The sequence below is a fragment of the Bos indicus genome, chromosome 17 (assembly GCF_029378745.1).
Source record: "Bos indicus isolate NIAB-ARS_2022 breed Sahiwal x Tharparkar chromosome 17, NIAB-ARS_B.indTharparkar_mat_pri_1.0, whole genome shotgun sequence".
In the NCBI taxonomy this organism is placed as follows: Eukaryota; Metazoa; Chordata; class Mammalia; order Artiodactyla; family Bovidae; genus Bos; species Bos indicus.
The window spans coordinates 62,668,481-62,692,772 of record NC_091776.1 but is presented as its reverse complement, the minus strand read 5'-3'; the positions used below and the strand labels follow the sequence as shown (position 1 = coordinate 62,692,772).

At 43.1% G+C, this 24,292-nt stretch overlaps 1 protein-coding gene and 2 non-coding genes across 7 annotated transcripts; 2 read left to right on the top strand and 1 right to left on the bottom strand.

The window, feature by feature from the left end:
• Positions 1 to 419: 419 nt before the first annotated feature.
• Positions 420 to 13,125, bottom strand: SIRT4 (sirtuin 4). Of its 5 annotated transcripts, none has more exons than XM_070769677.1 (6): positions 9,294 to 10,116; positions 5,758 to 6,258; positions 3,391 to 3,685; positions 2,876 to 3,088; positions 2,475 to 2,610; positions 420 to 791 (listed from the first exon to the last, which is right to left on the bottom strand). In XM_070769677.1, exons 1-4 carry the CDS (start codon positions 9,368 to 9,370, stop codon positions 2,936 to 2,938), a joined length of 1,026 nt encoding a protein of 341 aa, XP_070625778.1. In that variant the 5' UTR covers positions 9,371 to 10,116; the 3' UTR covers positions 420 to 791; positions 2,475 to 2,610; positions 2,876 to 2,935. The 5 variants fall into 5 exon arrangements, with proteins under 5 accessions (XP_070625778.1, XP_019833558.2, XP_070625780.1 ...); XM_019977999.2 differs by lacking the exon at positions 2,475 to 2,610 and adding an exon at positions 8,867 to 8,980 and having other exon boundaries at positions 9,294 to 9,334; XM_070769679.1 differs by lacking the exons at positions 2,475 to 2,610; positions 9,294 to 10,116 and adding an exon at positions 10,132 to 13,125.
• Positions 13,126 to 16,199: 3,074 nt separating this feature from the next.
• On the top strand, positions 16,200 to 16,340 carry LOC139176877 (U4 spliceosomal RNA). Its single transcript, XR_011561350.1, has one exon. It is a non-coding gene; the product is annotated as a U4 spliceosomal RNA (small nuclear RNA).
• A 657-nt stretch (positions 16,341 to 16,997) lies between these two features.
• Positions 16,998 to 17,138, top strand: LOC139176876 (U4 spliceosomal RNA). The gene has a single exon (XR_011561349.1). It is a non-coding gene; the product is annotated as a U4 spliceosomal RNA (small nuclear RNA).
• Positions 17,139 to 24,292: the final 7,154 nt, after the last annotated feature.

The window sequence follows — 24,292 nt, the reverse complement described above, 5'->3', positions numbered from 1 at the left end:
ACAAAAGACTATCCAGAATAGGCTGTGAATCTTTCACCTGCCTCACTTTTTGATGAGATTGTGCAGAAAGCTTTAGCGTAGGACGATGATTCTCTCTGGCTAACACAGTAATCAAACACGGCTTGCTGCTTCCCTCAGCAGAAACAAATCAATTTAAGAACCCACTTGGGAATTCACTGTTTCCTCTCTACAGACCAGGTTCAAGGCCCGTCTCATTCCAGCAGCTGAAATCAAGCAGAAATCCTTAGAGAACTGGGTCATAAAGCTACATTCATTTTCAGCTGATTAAAAAAAATAAAAGTACAACCCACATACCTAATGTGCTATTTAAAAAATGTTTCCTTTATCCCTTGGTTAGTAAAAAATTAATTCATATTATTGCTCATCATTTTTTTGAAAAAAAAAAAAAAAAAAGTATATCAAAATGATTCACTTAAATATATTTAACCATTTAGAATTAGAAATTAAGTCATTTCCTTCCCCCGACCCCCTTACTTAGGATATTAGTGAGATCCCTAGGTTAGCACTCTGGAGGTCATTCTGGTTTACATATTTCCTGGGCTCTTTCTTCTGCCTAATGAGATTTTTAAAAAGCAGTTTTCCTATCAAAAGAAACTGCAAGTCCATCTTATGGGGTAAATCTCATTAGCCTGAAGATTTTAACTCCTGAACTCTGAAACCTGCTGGGTTCAGAGATGGTCCTGCAGAGAGATGTTGCTTTGCCGCCCTCTGCAGGCTACAGTTGGTAAGCCTCGGTCAGATAGAGGAAGCGGGGATGAATCCTTAGGTATCTGAAAAGAAAAGAAACAAGTTAATGCCAAAATAAGCCGACAGTGGGGAGGAGGAAATGGCTGTGTACATCAGTCCCCCATTCAAAAAACCATAGAATTTAGGGTATGTCACCTCTGTAAGGTGAAAACAGGATGTAAAACACTGCACTGCTTGATTCAACTTTTGTAAGAAAAGAAAAGCTTTAGATTCAGTTACACCAGAATGTTAAATTTTGGTTATCTTGGTGGTAAGATTATGGGTAATTTGTATGAAAATCCTTTTTACTTATCTGTATCACCTGCACTTTCCATAATAAATATGTTTTATTCTAGTCATAAGACACTAGTTAAAAGTGATTGTGGGCTTCCCTGATGGGTCAGATGGTAAAGAATCTGCCTGCAATGTTAGATGCCTGGGCTCGATCTCTGGGTTGGGAAGATCCCTTGGAGAAGGAAATGGCTGCCCACTCTAGTATTCCTGCCTGGAGAATTCCATGGACAGAGGAGCCTGATGGGCCACAGTCCATGGGATCACAAAGAGTTGGACACAACTGAATGACTAACACTTTCAAAAGTGACTGTGCCAAGGGGACTTCTTGGGGGCTAGCAGGGTTCTGTTCCTTGATCTTGATGCTCTACATCTTCATTAAAATAGTTTAAAAAAGTAGTTGTACAGGAACTCTCACACATAGCTGGTGGGGAAGCAGCCACTTGAGAAAACACTTTGATAGTTTCTTACTATCAAAGAACTAAAAACTAAACATATTCTTATCATGTGATCCAGCGATCTCATTCCTTGGTATTTGCCCAAATGAGATGAAAACGTATGTCCACAGAAAACCTCCACTTTATTCATAATTGCCAAAAAGTTGGAAGCAACCAAGATTCCTTCAGTAAATAAACAACAAATACCGTGTGAGTAAACAGGGGGAAGGAATGTATGGGAACCTCCTGTACTTTCTGCTCAATTCTGCCATGAACCTCAAAAAATAAAATCTGTTTTTTAAAAAAGTGGCTTTACTCCTCTGGGAATATATTAAAAACTATTGAATTGTATGCAGTAAATGAGTGAACTGTATGATATATGAATTATATCTCAAAGCTGGAAAAAAACCTTTTTCTTTAAGTGGTTGTACCAATAGTGAATATAGAGGTAGAGTACTAACACCTGCTACAATATGGGTGACTCTTGAAAACATCACACTAAGAGGAGAAGACAGACACCGAAGGCTACCTACTGTATGAACTGTCCAGGACAGGCAAAAACAGAAGATTAGTTGTTGTCAGGACCAGGGAGGGTGGGAAATGGGGAATCACTGCTAATAGGTTTTCTTCCTGGGATGATGAGAATGTTCTAGAAGTAGTGATGATTCATGTGTAAACTTTGTGAGTATACTAAGAACACATTAATTACATACTTTTTAAGTATACTTTTTAAAGGATGAACTTTATGGTATGGGAATCATATCTTAATAAAGCTGTTATTTTTGGTAATGGGGGAAAAGGCAATGGCAGATTTTGGAACATTGTCTTAAATAGCTATGTGCCTAGAATTCAAAAATCATTGTCTTTCCAATATCGCTTAACATACATAAAAAAATTAAGAATGGTTTCATTTAAGAAACCATTTCACTTAAGTTTAAACCATTTCACTTAACCATCAAGAAACCATTTCACTTAAGTTTCAGTTACGAATGGCCATACCAAGACTTCCTTATTGGTTCAGTGGTTAAGAATCCATCTACCAATGCAGGGAACAGGGGTTCAATCCCCGGTCCTGGAAGATTCCACGTGGTGAAGGGCAACTAAGCCCGTGCCACAACTAGTGAAGCCCTCCTGCCTAGAGGTAACAAGAGAACACAACACAATGAGAAGCCCCTGCACCCCAACGAAGAGTAGCCCTCACTGGCCACAACCCAGAGAAAGCCCCTGCAACACAGCTAAAAATAAATAATAATTTAAAATGGCCATCCTTTTTTTTTGACCACGCCCTTTAGCATGTGGGATCTTAGTTCCCTGATCAGGTATGGAACCATGCCCCCTGCAGTGGAAGCATGGTATTGGACTTGAGTAGGAACTGGAATCTGGTATCTAAGGTTTTTTACCCTTAGCAGCAGAATTAAAGTGAAAGCCCCAGTTTCCGGCTCCAGAACATCAGGCTGTGGTCAGCGTGGGTCTATTAATGGCAGCAACTCTCCACAACGAGAATCCAGTTTCAGAGATGCCAGGTCATCGGACCGCGTGGGCCCAATGTTCAGTATCACGATGGGCAGCTTCTTCTCTCGGGCAGTGAGGATGAACCTGTAACCTGAGTACACCTGTCAGGGCAGAAGAGGCAGGTGAGAGCTCTTTAGACGCAGAAAGAGCTGGACCAAATAGGGAGCCCCTCCAGGGTAAAGCCAGTTCAGGAGACATGGGTTTGATCCCCAGGAAGAGGAAATGGCAACCAATTCCAATATATTTGCCTGGGAAATGCCAGGCACAGAGGAGCCTGGCGGGGGCTACAGTCCATGGGGTCAGAAAGAATCAGACAAGACTTAGAGACTAAAGCACCACCACTACCACCAGCACCAGGGCCTCCCAGCTTGCAGTCAGTTACCAGTAACAACAAGCCAGTTACCTGCAAGGATGATCCCACCACCAGGAGGGAGTCAGCTTCTTTCACCCTCTTGTGCACAAAATCAACCTTGTCAGGCTTCACCGTGTCCCCGAAGAAGACGACGTCTGGTTTCAGGGGGCCCCCACATCGAGAGCAGGATGGGACCTGGAAGCTCTGTACCTCCTCCTCGGTGAGAAAGACATCGCCGTCGGGAGCCAGGCCGTGGGCCTCGGCACTCCAGGTTGGGTTCAGGACTTGGAACCGCTCCTGCAGCACCCCACGGGGAGTCTGCTCCCCACAATCCAAGCAGAGGACCCTGAAACCACAGAAGGGCCGACTGACCTGGGGGAGGCACAAAGCTGCCAGAGACCTTTCATCCCAGCCATCTCCAGCTCCTCCATCACGATGGCTTTCTCTCCCTGACACCCCCCGTTTCCCCTCATTTTATTAATATCTTGTCATGACCTCTTTAGCTATCACCTTCCTTCCAGTGCCTGCCAGCCTTCTAGAACAAAATGCATTTGTTTCTTCACCACCCACTCCCTGCTTAAATCTGCTGCAGCTCACTTTTATCCTTAACATGACTGCAAAGACTTTACCAGATAATTTCCTAGTCCCGAAACCAGGGTTTTCCAACCCCCTCCATCTTCTGCTCTAATCATTTGCTGTAATTATCGCTGCCCATGAAAATACTTTTCCAGGAGTTCCCTGGTGGCCTAGTGGTTAGGATTCCAGGCTTTCACTGCCAGGTCCCAGATTTGTTTTAAAACATTTAAGAAAATGGGACTTCCCTGGCGACCCAATGGTTAAGACACCCCACTCCCAATGCAAGGGGCACAGGTTTGATCCCTGGTTGGGGAGTTAAGATCCTGCATGCCACACAGCGAGGCCAAAGCGGGAAAAAAGAAATTTAAGAAGAGATGAAGAGAAAGGATAAAGTAGACTTGATAAAACTCTTTGAATCTGGGTGATGGTACGTGGGAGTCCATTATATGACTCTACTTCTGTGGATTTTTAAAATTTTCATCACAGAAAAAAACTTAATGAACCCATAGCCATCCCCAGCTCATTCCCTGACACTAACTTAGTCTGAGTCCTTCTGGCTGACCTCCCTGAGCCACTCTTCCTAATCCTGTCCAGCCTTCCTCAAATGCTATTTTTATCATATTGCTTTCTTGTTCAGAAACCACCAACAGCCCCCTTTGGTCTCTCACAACAGACCCAAATCAGCACTGCAAGATTTTTAAATGCATCCAGGATTTGGGTCTAGCCTTCCCAGACAAGCTGATTTCATACTAGTCTCCAAGGAGACCAGTCCACACTCTACAAAAGTTCCCTTCATATGGAAAGCCCTCTTTCCCTGCCTTTGTCAAGTTAAACCTGAGCTATTCTCCAGCCCCATCTCACCTATAAAAGCTTTCTTGATTACTCCTGTTTCTCTGAACCTGTAAAACATGTCTATCAAGGACCACATAAAATAACAGTCATGTGTGGAGTTGTTTGTCATTAAACCTGGTATTTTCGGGTCTCCCCCAAAAAAAGATTACCAAATTCTCACATATTATATTTTGGTATTATTTTATATATATATATATATATATATATATATATATATATATATATATATAATGCAGACCACATTTTATATTTTGGTTTTGACCCCTCCACACTGGCAAGGAGCACACCAGTACACACCACATGTTGCAGGCACCCAATAGAGTTTACAAATGGTGGACTGATTTCAGTTCGCAGAGAACTGTTTCCCAGGCTTAAAGATAAGGAAATGGGCTCCAATTAGCTACAAGTTACGACCAGGGCTACGTATGTTCACTTCATCAGTCTTTATTGGGTCCTGGCTGTCCTGTGATCTATGTGTCTAGGCACTGGGGACCCAGCTGTTTGTAGCACATGCTGTTTGGTGGTCTGGTCACAGTTCCCTGGAACACTCAGAGGCCACCTGCATACAGATCTCTTGTAAATGGCTTCCTAATTCTCTGGCCATAGAAGCTTTCCTGCAGGAGCAGAGTCAGTATTAGGGAGTTAATTCTCCCAGAGTCCCCCTCCACCAGTGAAGGATGGGAGATGATGGATAAACACCCCAGGTCCCTTGATTTTCAGTAAGATGATTCTGAAACTGCTGAACAGTCAGAGAGCCAGCTGCCCCAAGCAGTAACACATTCATTAGCATAACCTTTCCCTAGCTCTCCTATCTTCCCTGTTTCACGTCCCATTCCCTCACTGAATTTGCTAGGATCAACTCCAAAGTAAACAACTTCCTCCTGAATCATTTCCTCATGGTCTAGGGAAGACAGCAGTGATCAGCACGGCCAGGTCCCTGCTCTGACGGAGCACACATTTCTACCTTCACTGTTTTAGGTTTTCCCGTACCTGTGCATGCATCCGTGCAGTTCTGTTAGGCGCTGACTCCCCGCCTTGGTATGCAAGGCATCCACGTTTTGGGTCACCAACCAGTGCAGCTTTCCGAGTCTCTCCCAGTTGCTCAAAGCCCAGTGTGCAGGGTTAGGCTGGCGGGAGGAGAACTGAGGCCAGCCCACAAAGTTTCTAGCCCAGTACCGCTGGCGGACGGGAGCGCTCCGTACAAAATCCCCATGCTGGATAGGCCTCCGGTCTGTGCGGGCATAAAGTCCCACCTTTTCTGACCTGTAGTCTGGGATCCCTGACTCGGTGGAGATTCCTGCCCCGGTCATTACTAGGAGCCTCTTGGAAAGGGTGATGAAGCGTTGTAACTCTTTGACCTTCTCAGGGTCCAGAGGAGGACTTGGTGGCACAAATAACCCAGTGGATCTGAGTGAGCACTGCTGGCTGAAGTTTGCCCTCCAGTGGACTTTTGCTGTCCTTTTGAAAGTTAACCCAAAGCTCATCCTCATGCTAGAGAGAAAAAAAGCATCACAGGAGAAACTTTTTTTTTTTTTTTTAATTACTTGTTTTTTTTATCTATTAATTGTTTTTTTCTTTTGCCACATGGTACATCCCATAGGATCCAGGGACCTTCCCTGAGACCAGGGATCGAACTGGTGCCCCTGCACTGGAAGCTCAGAGTCTTAACTACTAGCCCACTAGGGAAGTTCAGAAACTGGGTTTTAAAAATCAAGATAACCAAGAGAAGGGGGGTGGGGCAAGATGGGAGAGGGGATTAAGAGGTACGAACTTGATCTATAAAATAAATAAGCTATAAGGATATATAGTACAACATGAATATAGCCAATATTTTATAATAACTATAAATGGAATATAACCTTTAAAGATTATGAATCACTAAGTTGTACACCTGAAACTTTCAACTAAATGTAAAAAAGTTTTTTTCTAAATATTTATTTGGCAGTATCAGGTCTTAGTTGCAGCATGTGGGATCATTCAGTTGTGGCATGTGGGATCTAGTTCCCTGACTAGGAATTGAACCTGAGCCCCCTGCATTGGGAACATGGAGTTTTAGCCACTAGACCACCAGGGAAGTCCCTAAAAATTTTAATTTAATTAAAAAACATACAAAACAGAAGAGTGAATAATCAATAGGTGGAGTATATAAATAGCACAAGATTAACCAAGAGCTGTTCATTGTTGAGGATCTGTGTTAGATCCAAGGATGGGGCTTCATTACATTACCTATCTCCACAATAACAAATAAAATTTTCAACAGTAATTTCTTAGAGGAATGTTTGGATGCCCTAGTGTGCCCTGGACAGTGGAAGTACAGAAATGCCAAAAGTCATGAAAATGCCAAGAGCCAAGTAAAATATACCCATATTTTATAAGCTCAGGAGATATGATCAGAAAATCAGAAAGGACTTCCTTGGTGGTCCAGTAGTTAAGACTCCCTGTTTCCAATGTAGGGAAACTGCAACATTCTGAGCCCACATGCTCTGGAGCTCAAGGGTCGCAGGGCAAGGAAGACCCCACGTGACACAACTAAGACCCAACACAGCCAAATAAATAATTTTTTTTAATGAGAAGAAAGAAGAATGGAGAAGTTTGAAGAGAAGCTTAAATATGGAATATTTTGCCTTCATGGTAGACAAAATTCCAATATCTGGATGATATTAGCAATCATATAGTATTTGGAGAAAACTATTTGAAACAACTAGACATGGTGAACAAGGGCAGGTAACTTAAAACGTATACCTCCCTCCTGTTGCCCTTGACCTAGACAAAAATGACAGCAAGGGCACATGATTATCAACAGTACAGCAGTAAACAAGGGCTAAGCTTAGCCTAAACTTACACAGACAAACCTTAACTCTAGGCAAGAAACTAAAAGAAAAGCCTGGGTAACATCCTTATTTAGTGCCCTTCTCCAGGGGTTCTTCCTGATCCAGGGAAGCCCAAACCCAGGTGGCATTAGTGGTAAAGAACCCACCTGCCCATGCAGCAGACCCAAGAGATGCAGGTTCGATCCCTGGTTTGGGAAGATGTCCTGGAAAAGGAAATGGCAACCCACTCCAGTATTCTTAGCTGGGAAATCCCATTGTCAGAGCAGCCTAGAGGGCTACAGTCCAGAGGGTCACAAAGAGTCGGACATGACTGAGCGACTAAACAACAACCTTGTTCACAAAATAAAACGTATAGTTTTATTTCATGATAGCTCAAGCCTATCTTGTCTTCCTGGTCTCCTAAGAGCCATAGCTCTCCTATGCTCTGACCATCAGATGGGTATTAATTATGACTGGCAAATCTGCCAAGGCTTTCTGCATCCAAGGGAAACTGTATGTTTTGGTTTCCTAAAAAAAAAAAAAAAAAAAAAAGGAAAGAAAAAAAAGAGGAGGAGGCCTCTAAAAAATAAAATCTATTTTAAAAAGGAGGGAGATAAAATGATAAAGCAGAATTCTAACATAATATAAGAACTATTCTGTCTCTCCCAGTAACACCTGGCTGGTCAGAACTGAATTTCTTACAAACTTCAAAAAGTGAGTGGTTGGGACTTCCCTGGTGGTCTTGTGGTTAAAAATCTGCCTTCCAATGCAGGTGATGTGGGTTTGATCCCTGGTCCGGGAACTAAAGTAGTATTCCCTGGGTTTGACTCCTGGGTCAGGAAGATCCCCTAGGGAAAGAGATGGCAACCCACTCCAGTATTCTTGCCTGGGTTAGGGGCCTGGTGGGCTACAGTGCATGGGGTCACAAAAAGTTGGACATGACTGAGTGACTAACACTTTCAACACTTTCTGGGAACTGAGATTCTGCGTGCCGCAACGAAGACCCGACACAGACAAAAATAAAAAATATTTAAGTCCTTTAATAGCTCATTGTTAACCTATCTATGACTCCATCTAAAGACGTCTTTATCAGAGGAACATATTTATATTTTTAGTTAAAACCATCCCTTGGGGGACTGTGTGTCCCAAAAACCTACTTCCCACTTTATAAATTAAAATTATCTTATTTCTTCATAAACTAAAGAGGCATATTTGAGCTCCAGTTTAGTTGATGAAACTGTTGCTCAGACTTCTCAGGATTTTATTAATGTAGTTAAGCACTCGCCTACCTTTTATTCTATTTCCCCCACATTCTATTAGTTTACCCTCAGTTGCAAATACAGATGCTTGGACACAGTGAAGAGTCGTGAGACATGACAAACAGTCTTCCTCAGCTTTTCTAGCTGTAAAAAAACAAGGCCTTGACATAGATTTTGATAAAATGTAGACATTCTCCAGTGACACTCACCCCATACGTAAACATTATTTTATATTGGGCTTTCCAGATCTGGGATCAGGACCCTGACTTTCCAAAGTAACACGTGAACAGCTAGACAAATACAGGTTCCCGATTCCTGAGACCAAAGGGCTCGGGAAACCCTGTTGAAAACATGCTCAACTGGAACAACTGCTCTCTCCCAGGTCCCACCAAAGGCAAAGAAGAGAAATGGAATCCACAGTTTCTAGAAACCTGCAGCCGGCACAGAACACACTTACCTTCCACAGCTTAAGGGACACTTTACGCCCAACAGGGACAGACGGGCTATATTTGCATTTTGGGAAATGTAGTTCATGAAGCAGAAATGATGCAAGAAAAACTACAAATCCCACAGTCCTTTGGGCTTCACAGTTGTAGGACCCAGATTGTCTAGTAAGGCCCCCTGTTGGCCTTCTCTGGTCGGAGGTTTCAAACCCAGGTATGCGATGTGTAGCTGTCTCCTAAGCCATCATGTTTTTGAGAGAGAAGCGGTTAGTTTAGATGCCAATGTCCTGAGTGCAAAATAGTACATCCAAGGACTTCCCGGATGGTCCAGTGGCTGAGACTCAGGGCTCCCAAAGCAGGGGGCCCCAGTCGATCCATGGTCAGGGAACTAGATCGATCATGCATGCCTCTCTCATGCCACAGCAAAGAACCAGCATAGCTAGATAAATAAATATTTTTTTAAATAGTACATCCTGTCAATTACAAATTGGCACTTGCAAATTTGTAATTGCAAAGAGCTGCAAAGAGCATTTGCCAGCGATTGAATAAAAACAAGGAGATTGAACCCTGTGCTGCTGCAGCTATTGACCTTCAACACCCCCTAAGGGAGTTCAGGGTGGAGTGAGGCACTCTGTGCTCCAGGGAATCTGGTGGGACAGGTCTTTAGATACATAGATATTTTCAGGAACTGATTTCATGATCCCAATTTTTGCCATCTCTTCCTATCTAGAAAATCACTAAATCCCTTCATGGTGCATCACTAACAGAACACCTTTTGTAAGCTCCCCTTTCACCAGAATCTTCTATATTAACCTTCCCTCACTACCTCTCAGAGCAGTCTCTCAGACCTACCTGAGGTGCTGTCCACCAGGCTGCAGTCCTCATTTTACCCCAAATAAAACTTAACTCGCAACTCTCACGTTGTGCATCTTTTTTAGTTGACAATCCAAGTGGGAATTCACTCTCTCATTAGAAACTTCAGCAATGGATCTAGGTTTGACTCATCCTCAACTTCAGTGTTTACAATCCTTCCCACGCATTGAAACGGAATCAGGTTCCCACCATGCAGTGAGTTGTGAAGAAATTCATTCACAAATGTCTAGAAAACTGATTACAGTTGAAAGGAACAATTAAAGTGAAATATAATACACAGGGACTAATATGATTACACATGTGGCTTCTCCAATTTTATTTCTCATCTTATGTTTTTATTAAATTAACCAACACAATGCCTGAGTCTTACTTCCAAAAATTCTGATTTAACTGGTCTGGGGAGACACGGGCACCAAGCCGTTTTACAAACTTCACAGTTGTTTCTAATACGCAGCCAGTGAGAGCCACTGATCTGTAGCGTGGCCTGGATAAGACATCAGTTTGTGCTTTAGAACACATCAAAGAAGAAGACCACTCTAAGGAACCACTTCCCCCATTTTAAAACGAAGTGAGGAAAATTCTCAGATGGTCCAGTGGTCACGACTCAGAGTTTTCACTGCTGATGGTGCATGTTCAATCCCTGGTCAGGGAACTAAGATCCCTCAACCCACTGGACACCGCCAAACGAAACAAAACAACAACAACAAAAAACTGAGGCCCAGAGAAGAAATATGAAAGCTGGAGTCAGAGTTTACTCTCATTGAATGCATAGCGGTAAATATTGGTAAAGTAAGTTCAGTAGTTTTGAAGCAGGAGGTAGATGCCCCCCACTCACCCACAAGGAAAGCGATTTGAGTTTATTTCCTGTATACAGAAACTCCAAAATATCAATAGCAGTATAACCAAGAGAGGAGGCTGGCCCCTGCCCGGATGAAAATAAGAGACCACATATTTCTCATCCTTCAAGTCAAGGCAACCTTGACTTCCAGACCAGAAAACTCTTTGGAGGTCAAAAGAGGAATGATGCTAAATTTACCCATAAGTTTTTTTGGTGAAATCCATCCTGACAGAGATTCATGCGCACACATTGGAAGATAGTAAGAGGCACCGAATAGGGACTCAGAACTAGGCAAATTGAAATGACTGGCCAAAGGAAACCCAGAAGAAATGCCTCATATGAGTGATTCAAGCTACCATGAGGTCGCGACTCTGAGTCCACCTGTGTGTCTATCTAGACGTACTGTACTCTTTTTCCTCCTAACAAACATTTTACTTGTCTCACTACTTTTCGTCTTTGGGGGAATTCTTTTTTTGCAAAGCCAGGGCCTTGTCACTCATCACTGGTCTAGTAGTTAGGATTCAGCTCTCTCTCTGCAAGACCCGACCTCAATCTCAGGCTGGGAACCGAAACTCTGCTTCAAGCCACTGCAGGCCGAGGCTACCAGAGATCACTCTGGGAGCAGTACCTCCAGTCACACCTCAAATAGGTCCCTGGGCTGGGAGAATCACCTGACATGAATATTTTGTGCCTTAGTTAACCTGACCACGCTGGCTGAAAGTGAGTGAAAGTCGTTCAGTCATGTCTGACTCTGCCACCCCATGAATATACAGTCCATGGAATTCTTCAGGCCAGAGATACTGGAGTGGGAAGCTGTTCCCTTCTCCAAGGGATCTTCCCAACCCAGAGATCGAACCCAGGTCTCCTGCACTGCAGGTAGATTCTTTACCAGCAGAGATACAGGGAAGCCACAGGGAACCCTGGCTGGAAAAAAAAAAAAAAGGATCAAAATGTAGACTGGAAACTAAGGCAAAAAATTATAATCCAGAATATTTTCTGCACAAATGAGTGTTTGATCAAAACCTATAGAAATGTCAAAACATGACATTACCCCCATCTCAGGCCAATATTATCCTGGAAAACTTCATATCCACATTATTTCCTCAGTTCTCCCACGGGAATAAGCATCATTAAGAGACTGGCCAGGAACACAAGATTATTGTGCCTTTAGGCCCCAAAGAATCTCATGTTCTGGGGAGAAGTTAGCTGAGTTTTCCAGCTTTCTTAGTCTGGGAAGTCATCCGTGGAGGATGAAGTCATTCAAGACAGCTGGTGAAATACAATTTCCCTTGGTAGCTACCGACGGGCTGTAATGAGCCACCCAATCGAGACATTCTCAAGGGCTGAGAAGTTCCTTGGATGATGCTAGTCTTTGCATTTCTCACAAATCCACTGCACCAGGCATTAATGACAAAGTCCTCTAAGTTAATCACACTGTTAGTCTTTTCTTTTTCTCTCTGCTGTTTTTTCCTACTCTGGCTGTGGAAAAAAAAAAAAAGTTAACTAGACATCAGCATCAAACAGGTCTTTTTTAGAAAAAATTTTGGCTGCAGTGGGTCTTTGTTGCTGTGTGCTGGCTTTCTCTAGTTGCAGAGACTGGGGGCTACTCTGTAGTCGAAGTGCACAGGCTTCTGACTGCGGTCATTTCCCTTGTTAAGGAGCTGGGGATCTACAGCATGGGCTCAGTAGTGTCCCACGGGTTTAGTTACCCTGCAGCATGTGGGATCTCCCCCAACCAGGGATGGAACATGTGTCCCCTGCATTGGTGGGCACATTCTTAACCACTGGACCACCAGGAAAATCCCCAAACAGGCCCTTTTATGTCAGTTTTACATCTAGTTGATGACTACATAAATATTCAGTAAGCAATACATTGAACATTTCATGTTTGAACTTTTTCATAATGAAATGTTGGGGGAAATACAATTTTCTCAGAGACTACCGTTTTCATCTTCAGATCAGATCAGATCAGTCGCTCAGTCGTGTCCGACTCTTTGCGACCCCATGAATCGCAGCACGCCAGGCCTCCCCGTCCATCACCAACTCCCGGAGGTCACTCAGGCTCACGTCCATCGAGTCAGTGATGCCATCCAGCCATCTCATCCTCTGTCGTCCCCTTCTCCTCTTGTCCCCAATCCCTCCCAGCATCAGAGTCTTTTCCAATGAGTCAACTCTTCACATGAGGTGGCCAAAGTACTGGAGTTTCAGCTTTAGCATCATTCCTTCCAAAGAAATCCCAGGGCTGATCTCCTTCAGAATGGACTGGTTGGATCTCCTTGCAGTCCAAGGGACTCTCAAGAGTCTTCTCCAACACCACAGTTCAAAAGCATCAATTCTTCGGCGCTCAGCCTTCTTCACAGTCCAACTCTCACATCCATACATGACCACAGGAAAAACCATAGCCTTGACTAGACGAACCTTTGTTGGCAAAGTAATGTCTCTGCTTTTGAATATGCTATCTAGGTTGGTCATAACTTTCCTTCCAAGGAGGAAGCGTCTTTTAATTTCATGGCTGCAGTCACCATCTGTAGTGATTTTGGAGTCCAGAAAAATAAAGTCTGACACTGTTTCCACTGTTTCCCCATCTATTTCCCATGAAGTGATGGGACCGGATGCCATGATCTTCATTTTCTGAATGTTGAGCTTTAAGCCAACTTTTTCACTCTCCACTTTCACTTTCATCAAGAGGCTTTTTAGTTTCTCTTCACTTTCTGCCATAAGGGTGGTGTCATCTGCATATCTGAGGTGATTGATATTTCTCCCGGCAATCTTGATTCCAGCTTGTGTTTCTTCCAGTCTAGCATTTCTCATGATGTACTCTGCATATAAGTTAAATAAACAGGGTGACAATATACATCCTTGACGTACTCCTTTTCCTATTTGGAACCAGTCTGTTGTTCCATGTCCAGTTCTAGCTGTTGCTTCCTGACCTGCATACAAATTTCTCAAGAGGCAGATCAGGTGTTCTGGTATTCCCATCTCTTTCAGAATTTTCCATAGTTTATTGTGATCCACACAGTCAAAGGCTTTGGCATAGTCAATAAAGCAGAAATAGATGTTTTTCTGGAACTCTCTTGCTTTTTCCATGATCCAGTGGATGTTGGCAATTTGATCTCTGGTTCCTCTGCCTTTTCTAAAACCAGCTTGAACATCAGGAAGTTCATGGTTCACATATTGCTGAAGCCTGGCTTGGAGAATTTTGAGCATTACTTTACTAGCGTGTGAGATGAGTGCAATTGTGCGGTAGTTTGAGCATTCTTTGGCATTGCCTTTCTTTGGGATTGGAATGAAAACTGACCTTTTCCAGTCCTGTGGCCACTGCTGAGTTTTCCAAATTTGCTGGCATATTGAGTGCAGCACTTTCACAGCATCATCTTTCAGGATTTGGACAGCTCAACTGGAATTCCATCACCTCCACTAGCTTTGTTCGTAGTGATGCTTTCTAAGGCCCACTTGACTTCACATTCCAGGATGTCTGGCTCTAGGTCAGTGATCACACCATCATGATTATCTGGGTTGTGAAGATCTTTTTTGTACAGTTCTTCTGTGTATTCTTGCCATCTCTTCTTAATATCTTCTGCTTCTGTTAGGTCCATACCATTTCTGCCTTTATCGAGCTCATCTTTGCATGAAATGTTTCTTTGGTATCTCTGATTTTCTTGAAGAGATCCCTAGTCTTTCCCATTCTGTTGTTTTCCTCTATTTCTTTGCATTGATCGCTGAAGAAGGCTTTCTTATCTCTTCTTGCTATTCTTTGGAACTCTGCATTCAGATGTTTATATCTTTCCTTTTCTCCTTTTGCTTTTCACTTCTCTTCTTTTCACAGCTATTTGTAAGGCCTCCCCAGACAGCCATTTTGCTTTTTTGCTTTTCTTTTCTATGGGAATGGTCTTGATCCCTGTCTCCTGTACAATGTCACGAACCTCATTCCATAGTTCATCAGGCACTCTATCAGATCTAGTCCCTTAAATTCATTTCTCACTTCCACTGTATAATCAAGGGATTTGATTTAGGTCATACCTGAATGGTCCAGTGGTTTTCCCTACTTTCTTCAATTTAAGTCTGAATTTGGCAAGTAGCAAAAACCAAAAGTCTTTTGGAAAATATAGTCCAGAGCTGAAACAAGTCCAATGAAGGTTTCTAGTAGCCTTCCACTTGCCAACACAATGAGAGTGACTGTTACTTCAAACTCACAAACGCTGGGCATTTCTGTGGAAATAACCTCTCTGGGCCGAATTAATATGTCCTGCCCAGAGAAAACCTTTTCAGGTTAAATATTAAATTACCATATGATTCAGAAATTCCACTTCTAGATATATACACAAAAGAAATAAGAACTTAAACTGATACTTGAATGCCAATGTTCATAGAGACATTACTCACAATAGAAGGAAGAAACCTCCTGTCAAAGAATAAATGGATAACAAAATTCCGTACAGTAGAATATCAGCCATAGAAAGGAATGAAATTCTGAAATATACTACAACATGGATGAACCTTGAAAACATGCTCTGAGATAAGGTAGATACAAAAGGTCAAATAAATGTGTGATTCCCTTATATGAAGTACTCGTGGTGGTCTTGTCGCTAAGTTGTGTCCTACTCATGCGACCCCATGGACTGCAGCCTGCCAGGCTCCTCTGTCCATGAGATTCTTGAGCTACTAAATTCATAGAAAGTGGAATATGGGTTGTCAGGGGTTGTGGGGAGAGGAATGGGGAGTTAGTGTTTAATGGGAACAGTTTGGGATGATGAAAAAGTTCTGGAGGTGTGCAGTGGTGATGGTTGCTACCGAACTGTACACTTAAAAATGGTTCAAATGGCGAATTTTATGTTATGCACACTTTGCTACAATTAAAAACAACAACAATAATAATGATAACCAACACTTTTTCAGAGGATAGTCACACCGTGAATCAGAAGCCAAGTGAACAGCACTCAACACAGAGCACATTTCTTTTCCTCCCCAATTCTTAGTCGTGAGTTAAGTTAATTAGCATGTTCCCTCCCACAATGCTTTGCTTCATTCTCCACTAAAAACTAAGCGAAATCAAGCAACTGAATCAGCGTATGTCTTTCCGAGAGCTCTTCATATCGTTGTCTAATTTTTATTCATTCAATATTTAAGGGTTTTGCCACGAGACGCCAATTCACCTTTCTGAAATAGGAACCTTGATTATTGGGAACGATGAGAAGGGGCGTTACTCGTTAGCTTTGCGCAGTGGCAGTATCGTAGCCAATGAGGTTTATCCGAGGCGCGATTATTGCTAATTGAAAACTTTTCCCAATACCCCGCCGTGACGACTTGAAATATAGTCGGCATTGGCAATTTTTGACAGTCTCTACGGAGACTGAATAATTCCGGTTTTAAAAGAAAGTACTATTTTTTCGAAGCAAGTTATATATTTGTTAAGTGCCTATGTGAGAGAGTAGACTCACGTTTTCATTTATAACCGCTTTGTGAGAGTACATTCTGTTTTCATTTATTCTAGCCGTTTGTTGGATTTTGCGTTTTATGTTAAGCTTTCATGAAGATTACTTGATCAAACGTGGTTAGGCAAATCCAGTTTTTTATTCGTACTGTCTAGTTTTGTATCTTTGTAATACTAACAATTAAAATTTTTAATTCGGGTTTTTGAAAATGTTTTTTTCTGGTCCCACACTCTCACCTCCAATTCCTGGTTCTTCTTCGGTTTGTCCTCGCTTTTCCGGTCCTCCTGATGCTCTGTTTCCTCCTTAGAGTACAAGTCAACCCGATTCGTCTCTGTGACGTCATGCTAATTTGCATAACATTCCCCGGCATCCCCAGCGAGAGCGCTCTTATTTCCAAAATAATAGTGTTCGACAAGAGATGGCCCAACCACAAGAAGCCCCCCGCGCGGATGGGCCTTAAATGTAACTGTATGCAGGGAAACAGATTCAATCCACGAGCTCGCTGGCGGTCGCTCACCCTCAGTGAAAAGGCAGTTGTCATCCGTGGGGGAAGCGGGTGCGTGCTCACGTTCTCCAGCTTTGCGCAGTGGCAGTATCGTAGCCAATGAGGTTTATCCGAGGCGCGATTATTGCTAATTGAAAACTTTTCCCAATACCCCGCCATGACGACTTGAAATACAGTCGGCATTGGCAATTTTTGACAGTCTCTACGGAGACTGAATATTACTTGTATAAGAAAAGCTTAAAATTTCTTCTGGGCTTATAAGTTTGGTTGTATTTTTTCTATGCTGGTTTTACAGTATGTTGGGCTTTTCTAACCGCTGTAATTCTGAGGCTTGCGTAAAACTCGTGTTTGTACAGTCGGTTGATATCATCCAACTATCTCATTTTCTGTCATTTTCCCTCAATTTTACTTAGCATTAGAGTGTTTTTTTTAGTTTTTCATAACGTTAAATACATTTATCTTAAGGAGCCATTCTGTGATATCTTACTTCTTCATTTTTTATTTATTTTTGGGTACATTGGGTCTTTGTAGCTGGTAGAGACCTTTCTCTAGTTGTGGTGAGCAGGCTTACTCTTTGTTTCTGCGCTAGAATATTTTCTAATAAGTCGGTTCTTCGTATTAGGTGGCCAACTTATTGCCAACCTTCAACCTTCAGCGTCAGTCCTTCAGCGTCAGTCCTCCCTTTGAATATTCAGGACTGATTTGTTTTTCTAGGGTTGATTGGTTGGATCTCCTTGCTGTCCAAGGGACTCTCAAGAGTCTTTTCCAAAACCACAGTTCAAGCGCATCAGCTTTCTTTATGGTCCTACTCTCATACCTATATTGACGTGAAAACATGCTTCACGGAGTTTGTTGGTTTCAGTTGCGGCGTTTTCTTATGTATTTCTAGTCAACGTGATTTAGGGGTACGTGTCTAACTCCAGTATTCTTGCCTGGAAAAACCCATGGACAGTGGAATCTGTCGGGCTAAAAGCCCACAAGGGTCGCAAAGAGTTGGACATGATAGCACGCATGCACCTTGTCACACCTGCAAGTCCAGCTTGGAGGTTTCCCACAGTACTACCCATGATTTTGGTTGTAATATTGTAGTTATCCCCTGGGAGCTCACAGTTGCCAAATGACCAATTCGGCTCCCATCACCCCTGAAGAGGCAGGGACTCTTAAGAGGGTCACGGATGCACAGAACCAGACAGAGGTCTGAAAAATTTTCATCTATTTCCTTTTAAAAGGACCAGGAGGTGGTCCAGTGGTTAAGACGCCATACTCCCAGTTTGGGCTTCCCTTGTAGCTCAGTTGGTAAAGAATCTGCCTGTAGTGCAGGAGACCCAGGTTCGATGCTTGGGTTGGGAAAATGCTCTGGAGAAGGAAATGGCAACCCATTCCAGTATCCTTGCCTGGACAATCTCATGGACAGAGGTGCCTGGTGGGTTGCAGTCCATGGGGTCCAGAGTCGGGCACGACTGAATGACTAACACTTACTCCCAGTTCAGGGGGCCTGGGTTCAATCCCGGGTCAGGGAACTAGATCTCGCATGCCACAACAAAAATCACATGCCATAACTAAGATCCGGTGCAGTCAAATAAATAAATACATATATTTAAAGGAAAAAAAAAAAAAGAAGAGGAGGGGAATGGACACAATAGACTTGTTCAGGTCCCACTATGGAGTCCCTGGCAGAGCTGCTCTTGGAACCAAGTCTCCTAACTCTTAATAGGGATGCTGGTTTCCACTTTAGTGGCTACCTCTAGTTTTGTCCTCTTAGGAAGCCAGGTGTGTCTATGAACAGAAGGCCTCAGGAATCCTATCCCTGGCATGGCAGATCCTTGACCTGCTTAGGCAACCACTTATGAATCATTCCTCTGGCCTCTAGCAAAACAACAGACTGGTTCCAAATAGGAAAAGGAGTACGTCAAGGCTGTATATTGTCACCCTGTTTATTTAACTTATATGCAGAGTTCATCATGAGAAACGCTGGACTGGAAGAAACACAAGCTGGAATCAAGATTGCCGGGAGAAATATCAATCACCTCAGATATGCAGATGACACCACCCTTATGGCAGAAAGTGAAGAGAAACTAAAAAGCCTCTTGATTAAAGTGGAGAGTGAAAAAGTTGGCTTAAAGCTCAACATTCAGAAAACGAAGATCATGGCATCCGGTCCCATCACTTCATGGGAAATAGATGGGGAAACAGTGGAAACAGTGTCAGACTTTATTTTTCTGGACTCCAAAATCACTACAGATGGTGACTGCAGCCATGAAATTAAAAGACGCTTACTCCTTGGAAGGAAAGTTATGACCAACCTAGATAGCATATTCAAAAGCAGAGACATTACTTTGCCAACAAAGGTTCGTCTAGTCAAGGCTATGGTTTTTCCTGTGGTCATGTATGGATGTGAGAGTTGGACTGTGAAGAAGGCTGAGCGCCGAAGAATTGATGCTTTTGAACTGTGGTGTTGGAGAAGATTCTTGAGAGTCCCTTGGACTGCAAGGAGATCCAACCAGTCCATTCTGAAGGAGATCAGCCCTGGGATTTCTTTGGAAGGAATGATGCTAAAGCTGAAACTCCAGTACTTTGGCCACCTCATGTGAAGAGTTGACTCATTGGAAAAGACTCTGATGCTGGGAGGGATTGGGGGCAGGAGGAGAAGGGGACGACAGAGGATGAGATGGCTGGATGGCATCACTGACTCGATGGACGTGAGTCTGAGTGACCTCTGAGAGTTGGTGATGGACGGGGAGGCCTGGCGTGCTGCGATTCATGGGGTCGCAAAGAGTCGGACACGACTGAGGGACTGATCTGATCTGATCTGATCTAAGTGGGGAGGTGGTGGGCGAGCATCCACTGGTACAAAGCAGCACCGGGTGTGTCGGAGGGGGGAGGAGGGAGGAGTGGGGGGGAGGGAACCCCCCAGTGTCATCAGACTCTTCTCTGCTTCAGAGAGCTCAGAGTCTTGAGACAGACCACAAATAAACATATGAACTAGATAATTACAGATTATTTCAATGTTATAAAGAAAATAAACAGGGACATGTGATGGAGTCATCCAGGAGACCAGCCAAGATCCAACAGCAACAGCTATTGAGCACTGACTTGTGTGTCAGACTCCATGTGAAGCGCTTACTTCATATCCCAGACTCCACACAAAGTGCTTAATATGCTTTATTTCACTTAGGTTCTCACAGAAATCATCTTGCTATTCCTTTCTTTTTTACAAGCAGCACTATTAAAGGATAATTGATATTCAATAAACTGCACATATTTAAAGCGTACAATTTGATGACTTTTAAAAACATGTACACCCATGAAACCATTTCTGCAAACCAGCTGGTGAACATATCCATGACTCCCCAGTGTTTCCTGGTGTTCCTTGGCAATCCATCCCTCTCCAGCATCTCTCCCCACTAGCTCCCTCCTGCTGCTGTCACTATAGATTAGTTTTCATTTTTTTAGAATTTTATATAAACAGAATCTACAGTATGTGATTTTTTTTGAGACTGTTTTAATGAAAAATATGTTCTTGCAGTCCATCCAGGTTGTTGCATGTATCGCTGGTGCATTCTTTTCCCTTGCTGAATAGTTTTCCATTAATGGAAGTACCAGGGTTTGTTCAACCGTTCACCTGTGGAAGGACACTGGCTTGTTCCCAGTATTTTGCTAGCACAAATAAAGCTGCTAAGAGTATTCCTATACAAGCTTTTGTGTGATCAAAAGTTTGTTTTTGGCTGTGATGGGTCTTTGTTGCTGCATTAGGGGCTTTCCCTAGTTTTGGAAAGTGGAGGCTGCTGTTTGCTGTGTTGTGCAGCCTTCTCATTTCAATGGCTTCTCTTGTGAAGTACAGGCTCCAGGGCACACAGGCTCAGGAGTTGTGGCTCTCAGGCTTAGTTGCTCCGCAGCCTGTGGAATCTTCCTGGACCAGGGATCAAACCCCAATCCCCTGACTTGGCAGGCAAATTTTTATCCACTGGACCATCAGGGAAGTCTCTGAGTATAACTTTTTTTAATTCTCTGGGTTGTATAGTCAGTTACATGTTTAGTTTTTTTAGAAGCTGCCAAATTATCTCCCAGAGTGGCTTTCATTTCCATGTTATTTTCCATCTACAGTTCTTAAAAATCCCAGCAACCAAGGGGAAGGGATAGCAGTGACTCTGGGAAGGTCACAGCTATATTTAAAATGGATAACCAACAAGGACCTATTGTATAGCAAAAAAACAAAACAAAACACCAAAAAACGAAACTCAGCAAGTCCCTCTGCCTTTTTTCTTTCCTTCACAACAGTGATTTTTTTTTTAAGAGTCCAAGACAGTTATCTAACTCTCACATTCCGACTTCACTGATTGTGTTCCCCTTATTTCCTGTAACCAAGACCACAGCTTGATTTGATTCAGCAGGATTTCAGAAATGGCCTTGTGAACTTGGTATTACACCTGCCACTATAATCAATGCTGAATTTAAATGCCGGGGTAAGCAGTAACTGCTCTCTCTCTGTTGTAAACGTGCATTTTCCCCTGTGTAGTCAGTAATCTGTGGAATGAAGGATCCTTGACATAGGAACTGTTTGGTACTAAAAAAGACCTTTTCTTTCCACAACCGTGCCTTTAAACCACTTTCTGACCAGTCATCAAAATATGGCTAAGTAAGATAAATTAACGTCACTTCTCTGGAACCCAGGGAAGGTTTGGTAAGACCAAGGAATACCCTGTGGTTCCAGAAAAGGGAAGAAGAGTCCCTAATTGACCCAAATGTATCAAAATTGATGGAAAAAGGGGGTCAGTGATAGCTGCCAAAGGGGCATCCCAAATGTGGGAACTACAAGAGGAGCCGACATGTGCTACCCAAAGACTGAAATTTCAAGGAGTTAAAAATATCTGTGACAGCGTGGTCTGAAAATGCACTCCAACCATTTCTTTTCACCTTAGTTGGGTGCCAAGATGGCTAACCTGGGTGTCAAAACAGGTCTGGAAAAGACAAAATAAGAATGCTCCCTCCATGGCAAATTTTGTGTTGATTGGAAAGTCAGATGATGCTCTAGCAAACATGTGATTGTGTGTGTGTTTGTGTGTGTGTGTGTGAGATTTCTTTGGAATTCATAATAACAAGTAAGTAATGACTCATTTGTAAGCAGTTACAAGAAAGAAAAGCATGGAAAGAGCACCAAAAATATGAACAAAACAATGCTGAAAAGCAAAACAATGGTTTCTTAAAAATATTTTATTTTCGGTTGTGCTTGATCTTCATTGCTACACTTGAACTTTTTCTACTTTCGGAGAGTGGGGACTACCATCTAGGCGTGTGTGCAGACTTCTTATTGCGATGGGTTCTCTTGCTGTGGAGCACATGCTGTAGGGCGTGAGGGCTTCAGTAGTTGCTGCACGTGGGCTCAGTAGCTGCAGCTTCCTGGCTCCAAAGCACAGGCTCAGTAGTTGCGGCGCATGGGCTCAGTTGCCCTGAGGCATGTGGGATCTTCCCGGAGCAGGGATTGAACCAGTATCTCCTGAATTAACCACTGGACCACTAGGAAAACCCCAGTGTGTTTTATTTAAAGGTAAAATTCATGGAACATACATGTAATATTTTGCTCTCAGCTCTAGTGGAATTTTTCTTTGGGTAGTTTGAGTTACAATGACTTTTTTTTTAAATTGAAGTAAAATTCACAGAACATGAACAAATTTTCAAGTGGATCCATTTGATTTTCACGTAAGTTTCTGCTTCACTATCTAATTTTTATCTGGTAATAAGATTACCGCATGTTGGGATATCAAATCCAGATATTATATATATGTGTGTGTATATATATATATATATATATATACAGCAGGGACAGTCAATAATCACCATAATTCCACCTCCAGGACTAGAGGAAACAGCCACAGATAGGTGAGGTTATTCCTCCAAATTGTTCTATTTATGTGTCAACCTAATTATTAACAAACATTGGATTATACTCTACATTCAGTTTTGTGCATGTGTGCATGCTCAGTAGCTTCAGTCATGTCCAGCTCTTTGTAACTCATGGACTCATGAGTCACTCATGGGATTCTCCAGGCAAGAATACTGGAGTGGGTTGCTGTGCCCTCCTCCAGGGGATCTTCCTGACCCAGTGATCGAACTTGCATCTCCTGCGTTGGAGACAGGTTGAGCCACTGGGGAACCCCACATCCAGTTCTACTATTTCCTTTTTCTTTCTGCTAAACTGAGATGGTGGACCTATTTTCCATGTCAGCACATAGCTCTCCTCTTCCCATATAGATACATCCCACTTCAGCTCACCAGTCCCCTATGGATGGACATTTGGGTGGTTGCCAGTTTTTTCCAATGATGAGCAATGCTGTGATGAACATCCTTGAATGTGCATTTTAGCCAACTCATGGGGTATTTTGGGGGGAATTCTGCCTCCCAGTAAGCTATCTCTAGGGGAAATTCTGTAGGTGAGATTGCTTGCACAAAAGCCATTCATATTTTGCATTTTATTTATTTTTCTTAGAACTTTATTTAGTAGTTGTTTTTTTTTTTTTTTTTTTCCTGTGCTGGGTCTGCTGCTGCACCTGAGCTTCTCCTTGTGTTGTTCAGAATATGGGATCTTAGTTCCCTAACAAGGGATGGAATCCTCCTCCCCTGCATTGGAAGGCAGATTCCTAACCACTGGACCACCAGGGCAATTCCCACATTTTGCATTTTAATTTTCCTTTGGCTGCACTGCAGGGCGCCCTCAGCCGTGAAAGCGTGGCATCCTAACCACTGGACCACCAGGGAATTCTCCATATTTTGCATTTTAAGAGGTGCCCCCAAGTTGGGTTCCCCCACCATTATACCAATGAATCCTCCCACAAAGCCACATAGGAGAGCGTCTGGAGAATGTTCGATGTGTGTGTTTGGACATGTTCTGCAGCTTTCACAGGACTCTTCTGGGTTAGGGAGGGGAAGTGGAGGAGGGTGAATTCGTATCCAGTTCCAACACTTGTTTGTTCTCCTTTCCAGGCAGAAAGCAGGGAGAAGGGGCTGGGTTGGGTGAGGTAATCCTGACCCTCTCCCCTTCCACCATGTATGGAAATATGCTTGGAAACATCGGTTCCAGATGGAGCCAACCCCCACCCCACCCCCTCCACCCCTGTCACCTGAGCCAGCCTGGACCTATTGGCCTCAGGGGACAGAAGGCTGGACTCAGAGGAATATTTCAGCAGCAAGAGGGTCCATAAGCCCCGAAACAATCTTCCCAGTGTTCGAGTCACTGCAGGCTGGCTGCAGGAATCACTGGCTTCTTTTGGTTAAAAATATCCCATGCCCGAGGGGCCCTCAGTGTCTGTCTCAGAAGGGAGCTGGCTCCCATTTCTTCATCACTGGGGAAATGAGCTGAGACCAACTGAT